An 18,641-nucleotide genomic window follows, 5' to 3' on the forward strand; every position below is an offset into this window, starting at 1 on the left:
CAATCCCCTCAACTCCGGTATCAGCCTAGTAAACCTCCTCTGCACTCCCTCCAAGGCCAAAATATCCTTGCGCAGGTGCGGCGCCCAAAACTGCACACAGTACTCCAGCTGCGGCCTCACCAATGCCCTATACAGCTGCAGCAAGACCTCCCTACTTTTATATTCAATCCCCCTCGCTATGAAGGCCAGCATCCCATTCGCCTTCCTGACCACCTGCTGCACCTGCAAGCTGGGTTTTTGCGACTCATGCACATAGCATTGTCAGTCTCATGAGTAGCTAGAACAAAGTATGTTTGGGACAATAAAAGTTTGCAAATCTGATGCTCCACAAATGATACAGCACCCATTGCAGACCTTTTAGTGCAAAATCCAACTGTCTGAAAACATCATCTTGCAAAGTTAATAGGAGCAATATAAAGGGGACAAAAATGTATCATCACTGAACATAAAGCAATGTCATTGATGGTTAAAGTAAGTTTTCTTTATTGATTAATGTCACAAATAGGTTTACATTAACACTGTGATGAAGATATTGTGAAAATCCCTTGATTGCCACACTGCAGCACCTGTTCAGATACAGAGGGAGAATTTAGCATGGTCAATGAACCTAACCAGCACACCTTCAGACTGTGGGATGAAACCCACACACACACGGGGAGAACAAGCAGACTCTGCACAGACAGGGACCCAAGCCGGGAACCAAACCCGGGTCCCTAGCACTGTGAAGCAACAGTACTAACCACCGTAAGGAAAAAAAGTTTGTTGATAAAAACACAAAAATGTTTGAGGTTCAAGCCTTGTGCTTTTTTGAATTGCCAGGGTTCTTGGGGTGTCTTGTTCCCCAATGCAAAGCTATCAGTTTCAACTTGCCAACTAATCAGCACCCTTTTCCCCTGAAGTATAAATTGTTGATTGCTTGACATTTGGCACTCTCTCATTTGTCCTGATGAGCACAACAGTAGCAGCTTCAGCAACATGCTTGACTTTTTGGTGCATTCAAAAAAAATGACAAAGGTTTACAGCTACCAATATGAAAAGTAGGAATGAATCTGTCATAACATAAGACTAGTCAGCAGAGTGCTTTATATATGCAAGCAGTGTGCTTGCAGCAATGTAATTCAATCTCTATTTTGTTGGCATACATTATCATTTCAATACTTTCATCAAATCTCTACACCTTTAGATTGTATAATTGCCCAAGTAAACTTGTCATATTAATTACACCTTCCTGCCTCAGAGCTTCAGCAAGACAAGTTTACAGAAGCAGTATCCATTATAAATATGGAGAAAAATCATTTATAATGTAAATTAGTTAACAGACACAAAATGTTATAAATCATAGGACACAGGAGTGATTCAGGAAATTTGTAAACACTGCAAAGTGGAACCTCCTTCCTCCATGACAAAGAGCCATTCTGTAACTTTCAAAAGAGAACTAAATATAGATGTGAAAAGGAAGACAAGGCAGGTATGGAGGTAGTGAGGAAGAAGCAGGCAGCCCTTTCAAAGAAGCAGCAAAAGCATGATGGGCTGAATGGCCTCTTTGTGCTGTATAATTCTCACTTTTGCTGTGTAGTGCAAGTTTCTAATCATTTCACCTTGCATATACAGTGTGACAATAATGTCAAATACTGCAGCTATCAGAAATCTGAGAAAAATAATGTTTGAAACTCAGAACTGGCAGCAACATTAACTCCATTTCTCTCTCTCCACTGATGCTGCCCAGCTTCTATTTCCAGCATTTTAGTTTGGTATAACAATTCCCTTGGCACAGGGTGAGAAACTACATAAATATATTGAATTTAATTATCCACAAGCTGCAAAGGAGTTTTATGTTGGATTACTGAAATCAATGATGCAATGTGGTATTGTTCTGTTGTGTGTAAATTGCATTCAAAAACAAATCAGATCACACTGTCAGATAACACTGAACATTCCATACAGTAGCAAAGGGCCAACATTTTCCAGCTGTTCTCAGCAGCAGGGTAGAATCCCTACAGTGCAGAAAGAATCCATTCGGCCCATTAAGCCAGCACTGACAACAATCCCACCCAGGCCCTAACCCCGTAACACAAAGGATCAATTCACCATAGCCAATCAACCTAACCCACATATCTTTGGACTAGAGGAGGAAATCCACACAGACACGGCAGAATGTGCAAACTCCATACAGGCAGTCACCTGAGGCTGGAATTGAACTCGAGTCCTCCTGGTGCTGAGGCTGCAGTGCTAACCTCTGTGCCACATGCTGCCCAGTCCCATTGATGGGTGATACCCCACCACAGGTTCCCTGGCAGCAGAAGGTGTGAACAACAGGAAAACAGTGGCAGGGCTGGAACATCTTACTATCAGCAATGGCACTGTCACCGCAAGTGGGCAGAAAATCCTATCCACGCAGACACAGGTAGAATGCTATTTTGCTTAGAAGCTAAAACGGTAAAAGTAACTTATTAGAAATGGGGAAATAAACTTGTCGTATTAAAACACTCACTTTACTCTTGTTTTGTTTTCAAATGCACTTGAGATTTATTAAAAACAAATTTTCAAAACCATGTTAATTTTATTTTATAACATCAAAAACTTTATAAAACACATTCCAAAACAAAGTTCAGTAACTGGTGAAACAAGTGGGATTCCCCAAAACATGAAGCCTTGAGCATCTTTATTGATTACTGATGAAGCTAAAACTTGAACAGCCACCAGTCATCATGGTTCCACCATCCTTTGGTTGAAGGTGTTACTTGGATCTTGCTCTCATCTTCCTCCTCTTGCGTTTCAATCTATATCAGAAGAGAAACAGGGGGAGTTTAAAGTGAGTTACGCACTGCTAACTGCATTTACAAATTAAAGCAGCTAACATGCAAAAAAAAAAGTTAAACTCTTTTTATAATCTAACCATAGAATCTTTACATTGCAGAAAGAGGCCATTTAGCTCATTGAGCCTGAACCAACAACAATCCCATCCAGCATCTATCCCTGCAACACCACATTTATCCTGCTAATCCCCCAGCACTAAGGGATAACTGATCATGGCCAATCAACTTAACCTGAACTTTGGACCGTGGGAGGAAACTGGAACACAGAGGAAACCCACGCAGACATAGGGAGAATGTGCAAACTCCACAGTCTGCCAAGTCTGGAACAGAACCCAGGTCCCTGGCACTGAGGCAGCAATGCCAACCATTGTGCCACCCTGTTGGAAACAGGGGGAAGAGTTTTCCGCCTCATTTCTATATTCCAGTATTACATTCTACAAAATACTGTTCAAAAATATGAAAAAGCAAGTGTTTTACGCTGACTGTTTTAGCTGATTGACTATGGAGTGCTGGTCCTGGTTTTCAAATCCCCCCACAGCCTCATCCATCCCTATCTTTCTAATCTCCTCTAATCCCACAATCTTCCAAGATATCTGCACTCTTTGGATTCTCATGTTCCCAATTACACAGTGGTGGTGCCATGCCTCGAGTTGCCTACACCCCAAGCTCTGGAATTTCTTCCCACATCTCTCCGCCTGTCAAGCTTCACTTTCCTAAACTTCTGGTCATTTGATCTTATTTCCTTATGTGGCTCCGTGTCATATTCTGTTTTGTAATGCTCTTGTGAACTGCTTTGTCATGCTCCGTTGTGTTAAAGGTAATGTACAAATTTAAATTGTTGTTGAAGGTGGGGTAGCGCAGTGGTTAGCAATGCTGCTTCACAGCACCAAGAACCCAGGTTCAATTCCAGTCTTGGGTCATTGTCTGTGTGGAGTTTGCACATTCTGTGTGTCTGAGTGGGTTTCCTCCCACAGTCCAAAGCTGAGTGGGTTAGGTTGATTGGTCATGCTAAATTGACTCTTAAGTGTCAGGGGGAATTAGCAGGGGAAATATGTGGGGTTATAGGAATATGGCCTGGATGGGATTATAGTCAGTGCAGAGTCAATGAGCTGAATGGCTTCCTTCTGTACCGTAGGGATTCTGAGCCTGAACTGTCACAGATTTTCTCTGTATAAATACATTAAAACACATTCTGGTCAACATTCCTTTTAGAAATGTTAACACTTTTTACCATACCAGTGACGTCACTACAATATGGTTTGCCCTTGATGTTTTTCAGTTCCAAGCCTGGGATTTCTATTAAGTTTGGTTTCAGTCACAATTCCATACTTAGTCACTAGGCAGCACTGTGGAGCATGAACTTTTCATGTGTAATTTTCTCATTAATAGTTTTCTCCATCCAAACAGGAATAGGTGTGTGTTCCTTTCAAACTGCAAGGATGAGATTCTTCAACACAGTGAATTCCCAAAGATTCATTTTTCCACAATTGTGCTCATGTTCTTTTGAGTGATGTTGTGGACACCACAGAACACAGCAGCAGCAGCACTTGGGAAAACAAACTGCACCTCAATATTGAAATGACCAAAACCAGAGCTTTTGGTCTCAACACTAACTCCATTCCAGAGCCATGACGCTCTCCCTGAGACCTGTCCTAAGCTGACTTAGACTGTTTGCAAGCTTGGTATCATATCTGATCCTGAGAGGAGCTTCCGACTACATTTTCACCAAGACTGCCTGTCTCCACCTCTGTAATATCACCCAAACTCCTCCAACCTCCAGCTTACCTGCTGCTGAAACCCTCATCCAAGTCTTAGTTACTCCTAAACTTGATTATGCCAATGCATCCCTGGCTGGTCTCCCACATTCTGCCCTGCATAATCTTGAAGTCATTCAAAGCTCTGCTGCCTGTGCCCTAACTCACATGTTCTGTTCACCTATCTCTTCTGTGCTTAGTGACATGCATTAGAATCAAGGCATTGCTTAACTGAGAGCCAAAGTTCTCCTCTAGGTTTTCAAATCCCTCCCTATCTCTGAAGATAGCATCAAGGATCTAAGATCTGGAATTCCCTCCTAACACCTCTTCTTCCTCCTGCAGGCGGCTTCTTAAAACCTACCTCTCCAACCAAAATTTTGGCCATCTGTCTTAATATCTGTGGTTCTGGTCAAATTTTGATAACACCCCAGTGAAGCACCTTGAGATGTTTTATATTAAAGGTGTTATATAAATACAAGTTATCATTTTCATTCCAAATTTGTTTTACTATGGGATAATGATGGTAGACAGTTTAATAACCTACTGCAGAAAGAATAAGTAACCTGTTCAGTTTTAACTTTGTGGTGAGTGCTTTACTTCACATAGTACAAGAGATTTAAAAGCTGCAGTTATTTATTTGATGCAATTTTGCAATTTTTTTGTCAATGCTCCCAAAGCTGGAGGGAGGAAACAACCAACATTCAAACAATTTGTTTAGTCATATGTATGGCAGACTGTTTTGAATAAACTCTGAAAAATTCAAGTATGTGAAACAGGTTGAGCTGGAACAGGTTCAGCCAGTTATATACGAAATGACACTTTACAAAATTTAATTGCAGCAGTTACAATTGTAAATATAAAAAAATGCTAGTGGGGTGTTGGCATAACTGGCTCGTGGGATGTTGGCGTTTCTGGCCATCCAAATTGTCCTTGTGAAGGTGATGGTGAAGCTAGTCAGAAGCTTTCTGCCCCCCCCCGCCCCCGAGTGAAAGAGTCAATTACTGGGGGCATAGATTTAAGTGTAAGGGGCAAGGTTTAAAGGAGATGTTCAAGGCAAGTTTTTTTTTTAAAACAGAGACCATAAGAAAAGGAGCAGAATTAGGCCACTCAGCCCACTGAGTCCGCTCCACCATTCAATCATGGCTGATATTTTTCTCATCCCCATAACACTTGATCCCTTTATTAATCAAGAACCTATCTATATCTGACTTAAAGACACTCAATGACTGGCCTCCACAGCTTTCTGCGGTAAACAGTTCCACAGATTCACCATTCTGGCTGAAGAAATTCCTCCCTGTCTCTGTTTTAAAGGATCATCCCTTTAGCCTGAGGTTGTGATCTCAGGTTCTAATTTTTCCTCCTGGTGGAAACATCCTCTCCATGTCCACTCTATCTGGCCGTTGCAGTATCCTGTAAGATTCATTAAGATCCCCCCTCATCCTTCTCAACTCCAACGAATACAGACCCAGAGTCTTCAACTGTTCCTCATACGACAAGCTCTTCATTCCAGGGATCATTCTTGTGAACCTCCTCTGGACCCTTTCCAAGGCTAGTACATCCTTCCTTGATTGTGGGGCCCAAAATGGGATCTGACCAGAGCCTTATACACCTTCAGAAGTACATCCCTGCTCTTGTACTCTACATTGCATTTGCCGTCCTACCTGCCAACTGAAACTGCACGTTATCTTAAGAGAATCTTGAAAGATGACTCCCAAATCTGTTTTTCTGATTTCCTCAGCATTTTCTCATTTGGAAAATAAATGCGAGGTTGGTGGGTGCCTGGAACTTGCTGCTGGTGGTGGTGGGGGTGGAGGGTAGTGGAAGCAGATACGGTAGTGACTTTTAAGGGACTTCTGGACAAATACATGAATAGGATGGAATAGAGATATGGTCCCTGGAAAAATAGAGGGTTTTAGTTCAGTTGGGCAGCATGGTCGGTGCAGGTTTGGAGGGTTGAAGGGCCTGTTCGTGTGCTGTAATTTCCTTTGTTCTTGATTCACTGCAGGCCATGTGGTGTCAGAACATCCCTAGTTCTGTTCGGAAGCAAGTTCCAGGATTTTGACCCATTGGCAACAACAACAAAAAAACAGATTTGCCAATTCATCATGAATCTGTGGAATTCGCTATGCACGGAGTGGAGTGTTGGTTCCAGAACACTAAACAAATTTAGGGAGGTATAGATTGGTAACTAATAGTGAGGTGATGAGGAGCAGGCAGGAAGGTAGACATGAAGCCAAGATGAGATCAGTCACAGCTGTGTTGAAAAGGTGGAACAGGCCTCGAGGAGCTGAATTGCCAACTCCTGCTCCCAGTTCTTAATGTTTTTATACATCTTTTCTCTGCTTAATTTGCTTGTTAAATTAAAATGGAATTTGAAATTGTGACACTCTGCTGCTTGTGACTCCTATGAAAGATTGAATGCAGTAACTTATGCAGACGTTTTGTTCACCATCACAGAATCACTGTCAGAAATTTACCTACCATGTGGAGGGAGGTGGCAGGAAAATGTAGATAAATATGTAGATGACTAGCTCATTGCCTTCCCACAAAGCAGGTCCCTATAAAATTAGTAACCCACCTGCCATTTTTAAACCAGCAACTGAACTTGTTAGCAATTGCCCTGAATATTACACTGCCCACAACATAAAATGGTTGCGTGGGCAGAGCGAGAGGGCCTTATTTAACCTAATTGGTTAAAAAAGGAGGGTGAGAATAGGGTTTACCCTGTATGTAAAAGGGCACCCACCACCCCTACCAAAACCTGACCCTCAACCATCTTCAATAGGCTACCAATCCTTCCCTGTACAATGCCTCTGGCTAACCTCTCTCCAGGATCCACATAATCTTCATTCCAGAACCTACTTGTACTCCCAGCAGTGTTCACTACAGAGCTCTGATGCTGATTGAATTCTGACAGAGTTGCCAAGAGATGGGCCAGCAGCTGTCGAGAGTGGGACTTCTCCCACTGAGGGGCAGAAGTCCCACTCTCTTCCCCAAGGCCAATAATGCATTATTGCTGCAAGATGGCTTTGTTTAATATATGTCAGTCCTGAACAGACCCATTTTGTCTGAGGGGGTAGGCAATACACATTCCAACCGCTCCCATCGCACCACACCCCCACGTCTGCATCTTTAAGACTTGAATAGCAGGTTAGTTCTAAAGACCCACATTCTAATCAGTAATCTGTAAACTGTGTGTGCTGTTATATGTTCTGTCTGAGGCCAGAACTCTCCATTCACCTGACAAAGGGGCAAACCCCGAAAGCTTGTAGGTTTACTATCAAATAAATTGGTTGGACTTTAACCTGTGTTGAGACACTTCTTACTATGTGGAGTTTGCACATTCTCCCCATGACTGTGTGGGTTTCCTCCCACAGTCCAAAGATGCACTGGTTAGGTAGACTGGCATGCTAAATTGCCCGTTAGTGTCAGGGGGACTAGTTAGGGTAAATGCATGAGGTTATGGGGATAGAGCCTGGGTGGGATTGTGGTCGGCGCAGACTTGATGGGCCAAATGGCCTCCTTCTGTATTGTAGGATTCTATGATTTGATGTGACTTCTCAAAAAAGCCTCAAAATAGGAAGACAATAAGTAGTCAGGAATATGATTGGGATTGAAGTAGAAACAAAATGGAGACCATCCCTCACTTCACATTTTAATAAAATTCTGAAAACATTAAAGATTTATACAGACCTTCGCATCCGTTTCTTCCTCCACTAGAAATTAAAAGAAAAATAAGACGATTAGAAATGTTTGTTTTTGTTTTAGAACATGGACATTTTAGCATGTATTTTGAATTTATCAGAGATTAAAGCATACCATTTACTGCAACTCAGAAGCTCTAAAAATTATGCTCAATGAAATCCAAGCCAATCTGGTTGGTTTCCAATCACTTCTTTCTTATAGCAAAGATCTTCTTTGGTTATCCTCTACTTAAGAGATGTCCAAAATCTACATACCTGAACTATTCCCCCTCAACCATTCACATAATCTCAAATAAATAGCAAGATAAATGCAAATTACTGTGGATGCTGGAATCTGAAACAGAAGATGCTGGAAAATCTCAGGTCTGACAGCCTCTGTGGAGATAGAGAACAGAACTAATATTAAGTCTGGATGATTCTTTATCAGAGCAACAAAGCTCATCAGCTCCGAATTTATCCAGATTTGAAATGTTAACTTGTTTTCTCTCCATAGATGCTGTCAGACCTGCTGAGATTTTCCAGTATTTTGCTTTTAAAACCAATCTCAAATATTAATACACTTTCTACTTCATTTACTGGCATTGATTCTGGCTTGTTTTATTGTCTACAGGATGGCTCTTTTGTTTTCCATCTTAAATCTTTTGCCTTTAAGCTCATATCCATGGCTCCTCGATATTAACCCCCTGAGATCATCAGTAAGCGTTTATCTCATTCTCCCAATCACCCCACAATCTCCTTTGATGATCAAAAATAATTCTGATGAAGAGTCCACAATTGAAACACCATTCTCTGCACTGTCTTGGGCTTCATCAATCATACACACATTTTTAAATCAGAGTTTATTTTAAGCATACAGCCAGTTTTTAGATGTTAACAGGGAGTTGGTGATGCAGTGACATTGAACTAATAATCCAGAAATCCTGGGAACCTGGGTTTGAATCCCACCACAGCAGGTGGTGAAATTTGAAATCAATAACAAAACTAAAAGTAACTGTGAAATTACTGTTGTTACGTCTGGTTCATTATGGAAGGAAATCAGCTGTCCTTACCTGGTCTAGCCTACATGTGACTCCAGATCCACAGCAATGTGGTTTGACTCTGGGATAGCCTAGCCAGCCACTCAGTTCAAGGGATGGACCAGTGATACCCACATCCCCATTAAAAAAAAAGTGAGGATGGTATCCAATCAATAAATACCCCTAAACCATCAGTATGCCCCCCTTCTTCTGGAGAAGATGAAGGAAAATGTCTAAAGTACAGCCACATGTTGGTGAGAGCCAATCCGATTTATCATTTGAATTGAAGCTCGCTTTGTCCCAACTTAGAATCTGAGTTTGTGTCCTCTTTAAAGAACATTAATAATTTAAACACAATTCCCTTAATTATCCTCATCCATCGAACATGAAATGGCGGGGGGGACGGGAGAGGCAGAAATGCGCCAGCAGCACAGCGACGACACTCAACATAAACATGAGCGAGGGAGAGGCAAATAAATGCCTTCCACATAAAATATTTACCATTACTTTGCCTAAATCATGACTTTAGGGGCTAACTCGTTCCCCAGACTTCACTCACCTTGGCCCTCATGGCTTAGAAGCTAAACGGCTCCCAACGGTCTTAAACGTTCCAGCGCGCACGCGTCATCAGACAGCAGTAAGGCGCATGCGCCGATGCACGACAGAATAACGCATGCGCTGCCGAGCAACAGAAAAGCGCATGCGCCACCGGGTAACAAAATAATAGCGCATGCGCCGCCAGGTAGCAGAAAGGCGCATGTGTCACATTACTACCTTTAAAGAACGACAACTCCCATGATGCTACATAACTGGATAATAATTCATAAAATATTATTTTTCCTCTGTTACGGTTGTGTTCGAGTTATGTCATTGTTTTAATCTTAACTGAGATGTTGGGTTTCATTTTGATTTCACTGTGAGAAGATTGGACTACATGTCCCAATGTGCTCTACGCGGCACGCCTGCGTAATGGCGGCCCTGGCCGGTTGCCATGGCAGCGGGCGGGAGGGGTTGGGATCCTCTGGGTGATGGCGGAGGCAGCGCAAGCGTCGCAGGCCCGGCCTCAGCCGCCTTATCCGTCCCCATGCCAGGCACAGGCCGCGGCGTCGCCTTCTCCCGCCGCCGCTGCTACCGCCGGCACCACGACCGCGAGCCCGGCCGACCCGGCGCGCCCCGGTGCCAGTAGCAGCCAGCAGCGCTCGGTCCAGCGCAAGGCCCAGGTCCGCGCTTTCCCACGGGCCAAGAAGCTGGAGAAGCTCGGCGTTTTCTCAGCCTGCAAGGTAAGAACTGAGCCGCGGTGTCCGAGTGAAGCATCCCGCCAACTCCAAGGGGCTGCAGAGCGGACCAGAAATCCAGTCTGTCTCAGCCTGAGTCCTTTTTAAAATTTCAAACGCTAGTTTCCTAAAACAGACAGCAGGATGCTTATTTTAGAATTAAAATGTAAGAATGGCATCACCTCCTCTGCCTCCAGTATCCTTATGCATTCATTGTCTGGGACCATTGATCACTTAAGCTCAGAAAGCTGCGTGGGGAGGGGGGTGTTGATACCTTTTATTTGTTGTCACATCTTGAAAAGTATTGTTTCTTGCGAGCTATACAGACAAAGCATACTGTTCATAGAGTACATAGGAGAGAAGGAAAGGAGAGGATGCAGAATGTAGTGTTACAGTCATACGGTGTAGAGAAAGATCATTTACTATATGATAGGTCCGTTCAAAAGTCTGATGGCAGCAGGAAAGATGATCTTGAGTCAATTGGTACGTGATCTCTGATTTTTGTATCTTTTTCCTGGTGGAAGAGAGTATATCTGGAGTGCGCAGGGGCCCTTGAAAATGCTGGCTGCTTTTCTGAGACAATGGGATGGGAGGCTGGTTTGCGTGGAACTGGAATCAAAGTGGACAGAAAAGAATTGTCATTAGCTCCGTGTTATGTTCCAGAATCTTTCACTGACTAGAACTCTCCTTGAATGGACAAGTAATACCAAGCCTCTCAACTTGTAACCATAATTAAATAACATTTTTTTAAATCTAGTAAAATGATCTAAAGTGTCACCTTCAGAGGCAAAGACTGATTATGTACTGAGCACAAGTTTGTGAGGTGACCGAAGCATTGGTCAATGGTTGATGTCTTTTTTTTTTAGAGAAGGCAATATAAAGTTGCAGGGAGGTGGGTTAGAGACAAGAAAAGGAAGTTTAAAGTTTGAGCAGAGACGGTTTGAAAGCTGATGTACCATTCCACAAAAAAGAATACAGGCGTAAGTGGATGCAGTGAGAATGGGAAAGGCATTTACTGGCTGATTGTAAGGTAAAACTGAAGAGTTACAGTGCTGTTGGTGATGGATAGGATGTGACATTTGAAGTTCTGCTAAGGATCAACATACAACTGTCAAATTCAGTCTGAGTGAGTAGCTGAGGAGATAAAAACAGAAAATGCTGTCAATACTCAGCAGGTGAGGTAGCATCTGTGGAGAGAAAAACAGAAAACACTAGAAAAAAATCAGGGCTGGTAGCATCTGTAGAGAGAAACAGCATCTCTGAAGAGTCAGGTGGACTTCAAACATTAACTGTTTCTGTCTTCATAGATGCTGCTAGAGCTGCTTAGTCTTTCCAGAATTTTCTGTTTTTATTTCAAATTTCCAACATCTGCAGTGTTTGCTTTTATTTAAAAAAAAGGCAGAGTTAACTTTTCAGGACTGTGACCTCTCACACTGCTATGGATCTGGAGTGAAATGTAGACTAGGAGCAGGAGAGACCACTTGGTCCCTGAAGTCTGCTCCTGAGCATAGCTGTTCTCAGCCCCACACTTCTACTTACCCCGATGATCTTTCACCCCCTTGTTGATCAAAAATCTATCTAGCTCTGCCTTAAAAATGTTCAAAGATTCTGATTTTATTGGCTTTTGAGGAAAAGAGTTCCAGAGATTCTGAGAAAACAGCCTCATCTCCATCTTAAATTTGTGATTCTTACTTTTACTCAGTGATCCCTAATTCTAAGTTCTTCAAGAGGAAACATCCCTTCTGCATCCACCCTATCAACACCCCTTAATTTTGAAGATTTCGACCAAGTTATCTCTTACTTTTCTCACTTAACCTATCCATTCCCTTTGTAGTCTCTTCACGTCCTCTTCACAATTTACTTCCCCAGCTATCTTTGTGTTGTCAGCAAATTTAGCAACCATACCTTTAGTCCCTTCATCCAAATCATTTATACAATTTATAGGAGTTGAGGCCCCAGCACTGATTCCTGTGTCATGCCACTCGTCATATCCTGTCAACCAGAAAATGGCCCATTTATGCCAACTGTTTCCTATTAGCTAGCCAATCTTCAGTCCATGTCACTATGTTATCACCTATAACTGAGCTTTTAATTTCCACAATGCTTTTGATATTGCACCTTATCAAAAACGTTTAGAAATCTAAATACAGCGATTTCCCCTTTATTCACAGCACATGGCAGCACGGTGGCACAGTGATCAGCACTGCTACCTCACAGTGCTTGGGACCCAGGTTCACTCCCCGGCTTGGGTCACTGTCTGCGCAGAGTCTGCATGTTCTCCCTGTGTCCGCATAGGTTTCCTATTCGTGCTCCGGTTTCCTCCCACAGTCCGAAAGACATGCTGGTTAGGTGCATTGTCCAAGCTAGATTCTCCCTTTGTGTACCCGAACATGCGCCGGAGTATGGCAACTAGGGGGTTTTCACAGTAACTTTATTGCAGTGTTAATGTAAGCCTACTTGTGACACTAATAAATAAACTTTAACTTTAAAACTTCAAAGAACTCCAATAAATTGGTTAAATGTGATTTCCCTTTCACAAAACCATTGTTGACTGTGCCTGATTGCCTTGAATTTTTCCAAATGCCCTGCTATGACTCCTTTAATAATGGTTTCTGGCATTTTCCCTATGACATGTTAGGCCAATTGGCCTGTAGCTCCTCCCTTCTGTCTCCCTCCCTTTTTGAATAAAGGAATCATATTTACTATCTTCCAGTCCAATGGAACCTTTCCTGACTGTTGGGAATTTTGGAAAATTAAAAGCAATGCATCAACTTTCTTATTAACTACTTCTTTCAAGACCTTTTGAAGTCCATTTGGATGCAGTGGGTTTGTCAGCCCACAGAACCAATAATTTGACCAGTTCCCTAGTGATTGTAATTTTCTTAAGTCCCTCTCTCCCATCCATTTCCTGGTTTACTGTTATTTCTCTGTAGTGAAAACCGATCTAAAATACCTGTTTAAATTATATGCCATAGCCCAACTTTCTTTGATAAATTCCCCAGATGCACTTTCTATAACCAATACTCACTTTAACTCCTTTCTTACTAAATATCTATAGAAACTCTTACTATCCATCTCTACATTACTAGCTAGCTTTCTGTTATCTAGTTTTTTTCCCTCCTTATCAATCTTATTGTCATTCTTTGATCTTTGTTTTTTCACATCTTCTGAAGTGTCACAGCTCTTTGCACAAATATATGCTTTTTCTTTAAGTTTATACTGTCTTTAACTTTTTTTTAGTGAGGATGACAGATTTTCTCCCCTTAAGGTCATGAGTGGACCAGAGGGTAGTTTTATGACCAAAATTAATGTGACCAGCATTTATTCCAGATTTAAATTCCCTTGCTGCTGTGGTGGGACTTGAATTTATTTCTCCAGACTATTGGTCTGGACTTCTGGATCACTAGTCCATGTAATATTACCATGTAAGTATGAGGGGTTATGGGAATAGGGCCTGGGTAGGATTGTGGTCTGTGCAGACTCGATGGGCTGAACGATCCCTTTCTGCACAGTAGGGATTCTATCTATGATCGTTGCCTTGAGTGAAATGGGTACCCCTGAAGACACTCAATGAGAGAGGACTTAAAATGGATGTGTCTAGCATGCTGGCACAGTGATTAATGCTGCTCCCTGAGCACCAGGGACCCGGGTTCAATTCCGGCCTTGGGCGACTGTCTGTGAGCAGTTTGCATTTCTCATGTTTGTGTGGGTTTCCTCCGGGTGCCCAGTTTCCTCCCACAGTCCAAAGATTTGCACGTTAGATGGATTAGTTATGGGGATAGGACGGGGGAATGGCTGGCCTGGGTAAGATGCCCTTTCTGAGAGTTGGTGTCGAATTGATAGGCTGAATGGCCTCCTTCTGCACTGTAAAGATTTTATGGTAGCAGAATTCCATGATAGCAGCAACAGAATTTCCTCAGGGTGGAGCAGAATGCATACAAGCCCAGTTGTCTTGGGAAAATAGGTGAGATTCTTCAGGCGGAGTATGGCATGGAGTGGGACTAAGCAGATAGATTTCCTGAGACAGGAAAGTGACAGGGTTTGATGGATTGGCATAATGTGTTGCAGTAAAACCTGGAAGGTCATATTTGGGTTGTTTTTTGAGGGGCAGCCTGAGAGCAGAAATTAAAACAGGAAAATCTCCACAAAGTTGTCATAGGGCAAGATTGGAATTGATCCGAACGAGAATAATTGAGAGTTGCACTGCACAAAGTAACAGCAGTGAATTACAAGATAAGTTATTGAATTTATAACTGCAGAAAAAAATCCCTTGTGGAAGTAATTGTATTGTTCACCATTGTCCTGATATATTACGCAAGTTTCAGCAAAATCACATGGAAAACACAAGAACTGCCTTTAGACAAAAAATAAAATAAATTGTGTTTTAGAATGGATGTGCCCTGATTAGCAATATGGTGCGATAAATATGCCCGCTTGGCTGAGGATAGCTCCCTAGTGTCTCAGTGAATTATTCAATCAGGATGCCTCTCCGAGATATTTATCGTGTTATATACAATTGGTCACAACACTGCTGAAATCTGTGTCATATAAACCTACTGAAATCTGTGTCATATAAACCTACACAAAAGTAGTGCTTTTATATTGAATTATTACCACAAGTCCTCATCCAGACATTTATTATGTGCAATACAGTTTGGTTAGGCAGTTCTGAGAGTCACTGCCAGGTAATATTCTACTCACCTGTGGTTGTAAATAATGAGCACTGTGCTTTTATAAATCAATCATCAGAACCCAAGAGTCAAATCTAGAATAAATAGGCCTGTGTTTAAGACAACTTGGAGACATTCAGTTAAGTTTTGTTTATTTATTAGTGTTACAAGTAGGCTTGCATTAACACTGCAATGAAGTTACTCTGAAAACCATGCTTTTGCCATGGCTAATCCACCTAACCTGCACATCTTCGGACACTAAGGGGCAATTTGGCATGGCCACACTCCAATGCCTGTTCGAGCACACCGAGGGAGAATTCAGCATGGCCAATGCACCTAACCAGCACGTCTTTTGGACTGTGCGATGAAACCGGAGCACCTGGAGGAAGCCCATGCAGATACGGGGAGAATGTGCAGACTCTGCACATGCAGTGACGAAGCCAGGAAACAAACCCAGATCCCCGGCGTTGTGAGGCAGCTGTGCTAACCACTGAGTCACTGTGCCGCCCAGACTGGAAATTGCAGGAGTTTTACTCCGAGATTTATTTTCAGTCTTGAGAAGTGCTGCATCTTTTTTGCATGATCTTCTTACTGGTTAATACCTAAATAATAGCAATCTATTGCTAACGTTGTCAGATGTTGTTTAACAGTTCGTTTTGAAAGAAAGTGCAAGTACGTCTAATTAAAACAAATGATTTAAACTGAAGTTCTATTGTAGTCTTTAAATTACAGCTTTTGTGTCTGCTGATGAGAAACACACAAAAAGCCTTATTTATTTTTGTAACAATTCATATATCTGAATTCTTGCTTTGTTCAGCTGACTGCATGTTTTATACACTTGAGTGTTCATTCATGAATAGAAACTGCAGCATTATGTGAACAAATATAATCAATTGAACTTGGTTATATTCATTCCTCCTTATGGTCACAAAGTTACTAGTGGTCAGTGTCAGATAGAATGGTTTAATTTTAATTTTCCCCACACACCTAAGACGATAGAATGGTTACAACACAGAGGCCATTCAGTCCATCCTGTCCATGCCAACATCCTACACCAACAGCTCAACTAGTCCCAATCCCTTGGCCTTTCCTCATAATTTTGTTCTTTTTAGGGGAGCATCCAGTTCAAATTCCTGATTAGTCTGCCCTCCAGCACATTCTTGGGCATTTCTTTCCAGATCCTAGCTATGCAATGTTGTTACTTTTTTTTTTGAAAGTCACTTTAATTGATGTCTCTGGTTCTCAACACTTCCACCAATAGTTTCTCCCTATCTACACCCCTTTATTTCGAACAGTTCTACTAAATCAGCTCTCAGCCTTTTCTTTAAGAAAATAATTCCAGCTTCAATTTATCCTCATAATTGGAGTGTCTTTTCGGCACCCTTTCTAAAGCCTTTCCATCTTGCCTAAAGCCCAGAATTGAACACAGTACTCCAGGTGAGGCTGAGCCAGTGTTTTATGCAAGTTTACCATGACTTCTACACCTCTAAAAGAACAAAGGAGATCCTTGTCTTTATAACTACTTTCTCAACCTGCCATGATACTTTCAACAATTTTTGCGCTTGTACCCCCCAGCCCCCAACTTTGCAATAGCACCTTTTAGATTATATTGTCTTTCCTTGTTCTTCCTATCAAAATGTATAATTTGGCACTTTATTTTTATGTTCAAATGCAGGGACAGGTATTTACCATGGGAGTTGTATGGTTACCAGGAAACTAAGTAATTCATTAATAAATTGATTAAAACCCTTTACTCTCAATGCATCATTTCGTCCAGCTTCGCTTCATGTCAAAATGTACAGAAGTTTAAATAATACTGACCTGCATTTATTTTCATGAGAAATATCCCTGCTGAACAAGATGTCTCTGATTAGTTCAGCTATTATTGACATTTTCAGTAATATTTCATATTTCTCTCTAGGCTAACGATACCTGTAAATGCAATGGCTGGAAAAACCCAAACCCTCCTACAGCCCCAAGGATGGACATTCAGCAGCCTGCTGCCAGTCTGAGCGAGCTCTGTCGCAGTTGTGGGCATACGTTAGGTAACTATTTTTATGGACCGAGGTTTTGCTGTGATGCTTAAAACTTGTAATTTGGTGGTTCAACATCTTGGCGAACTCCAAACTAGGGTTTGGCTTCAGTCCGGCATGATGGATTGAAAGCTTTCTGTCTTCAGGTGCAAGTGCAATGAGTTTTTAATCAGTATGACTGGGTCCACAGTGTATAACTGTTCAATATTCAGCGCAATGAGCACATAGGAGGTCAACAGTGTGAAAAGTAGGGTGGCTGGGATGGGCACAGAAGAGTCATCTTTCAAGGCTGACATTTGCTTAGGAATGATGCCCATGCAGTGATTTATTTTCAATGTGGTAAGTTTGCCTGTGCCTGAGGGAAGGACATGCAAACTTAATACTCTCTCACAGGGACGCAATGGAGCATTAGAAGATGATTTACTATTGGTCAGTTGTCGACTAGTGAAAGTTTTGAGGAAATTATCTGCATTGTTCTGTTAAATAAGAGGCCGTTTTGAACGTTGTTGTACTCCACTGCATGTAAGGAATTGATATAGCAGTGAGCAACACTTCATTTTAAAATTCTCATCCGTATTTTCAAATTCTTCCATGATCTTGCTCCTGCTATTTATGTAATCTCCTCCAACTCTACAATCCATTGCAATATCTGGTGATCCTCCAATTCAGGCCTTGTGCACACTTCTGATTTTAATTACTTATTCCTTAATGCCTTTAGTTACTGAGAACCTAAGCTCAGAACTTCCCTCCCTAAAACTCTCCACCCCTCTACCTTATTTTTCTCTTTCAAAATGCTCCAAGGGATATACCTACTTATGACTTGATGTTAAATTTTGTTTGATAATACTTGTATGGGTCTTTTTAGTAAATTAAAGGTGCTGTAGAAATGCACACTAACTGTAGAAATAAGATCATATTTCAAAATAATTTGAGTAGAGAAGTAAATAAATGTCTCAAAGTCGCACTTTTGTTTGATCATTAGCGGACCATGTTTCTCACTTGGATAATGTCTCAGAAGATGAGATTAACAGGCTGCTTGGGATGGTGGTGGATGTGGAGAATCTATTCATGTCAGTTCATAAAGAGGAGGACACTGACACAAAACAAGTCTATTTCTATCTTTTCAAGGTAAGCCTGAAAGGTACTCTGGCTGATCTAACAATCTAGGAAATTGGTGCTCTAGCTTTGTATTTCCTGTGTTTGTTGAAGAAAATATTTGCTAAGCGTCTGTTAAGTCTAAAAAATGTCCTTTTGACTGCAGGTGCAAACTACATGTATGAGGCATGTTGCAATTTCAATGGCAGTGGTGCGTTGTGGGGCTCACTTTCCAAATGTGAGAAACTCAATTAATGAACTTGGGTGCAGCAGCGCAAT

The 18,641-nt window shown here is 41.8% G+C and overlaps 1 protein-coding gene and 1 long non-coding RNA gene across 3 annotated transcripts in view; one reads left to right on the top strand and one right to left on the bottom strand.

The window, feature by feature from the left end:
- Positions 1–459: 459 nt before the first annotated feature.
- Positions 460–9,962, bottom strand: LOC145359119 (uncharacterized). Its single transcript, XR_013889548.1, has 3 exons — positions 9,850–9,962; positions 8,264–8,286; positions 460–2,780 (listed from the first exon to the last, which is right to left on the bottom strand). It is a non-coding gene; the product is annotated as an uncharacterized LOC145359119 (long non-coding RNA).
- A 347-nt stretch (positions 9,963–10,309) lies between these two features.
- Positions 10,310–18,641, top strand: part of kat2a (K(lysine) acetyltransferase 2A) — a 42,929-nt gene continuing 34,597 nt past the window's right edge. For both annotated transcript variants that reach the window (XR_013889543.1, XM_080213356.1), the window contains exons 1-3: positions 10,310–10,570; positions 17,156–17,279; positions 18,250–18,395. Coding sequence is in view for 1 of the 2 variants with exons in the window: in XM_080213356.1 (XP_080069482.1) it covers positions 10,319–10,570; positions 17,156–17,279; positions 18,250–18,395 (522 nt within the window). In the remaining variant the exon portion in view is untranslated. The remainder of the gene's footprint in view (positions 10,571–17,155; positions 17,280–18,249; positions 18,396–18,641) is intronic.

The sequence above is a fragment of the Carcharhinus amblyrhynchos genome, chromosome 27 (genome assembly GCF_965287045.1).
Source record: "Carcharhinus amblyrhynchos chromosome 27, sCarAmb.v2.hapA, whole genome shotgun sequence".
Taxonomy (NCBI): Eukaryota; Metazoa; Chordata; class Chondrichthyes; order Carcharhiniformes; family Carcharhinidae; genus Carcharhinus; species Carcharhinus amblyrhynchos.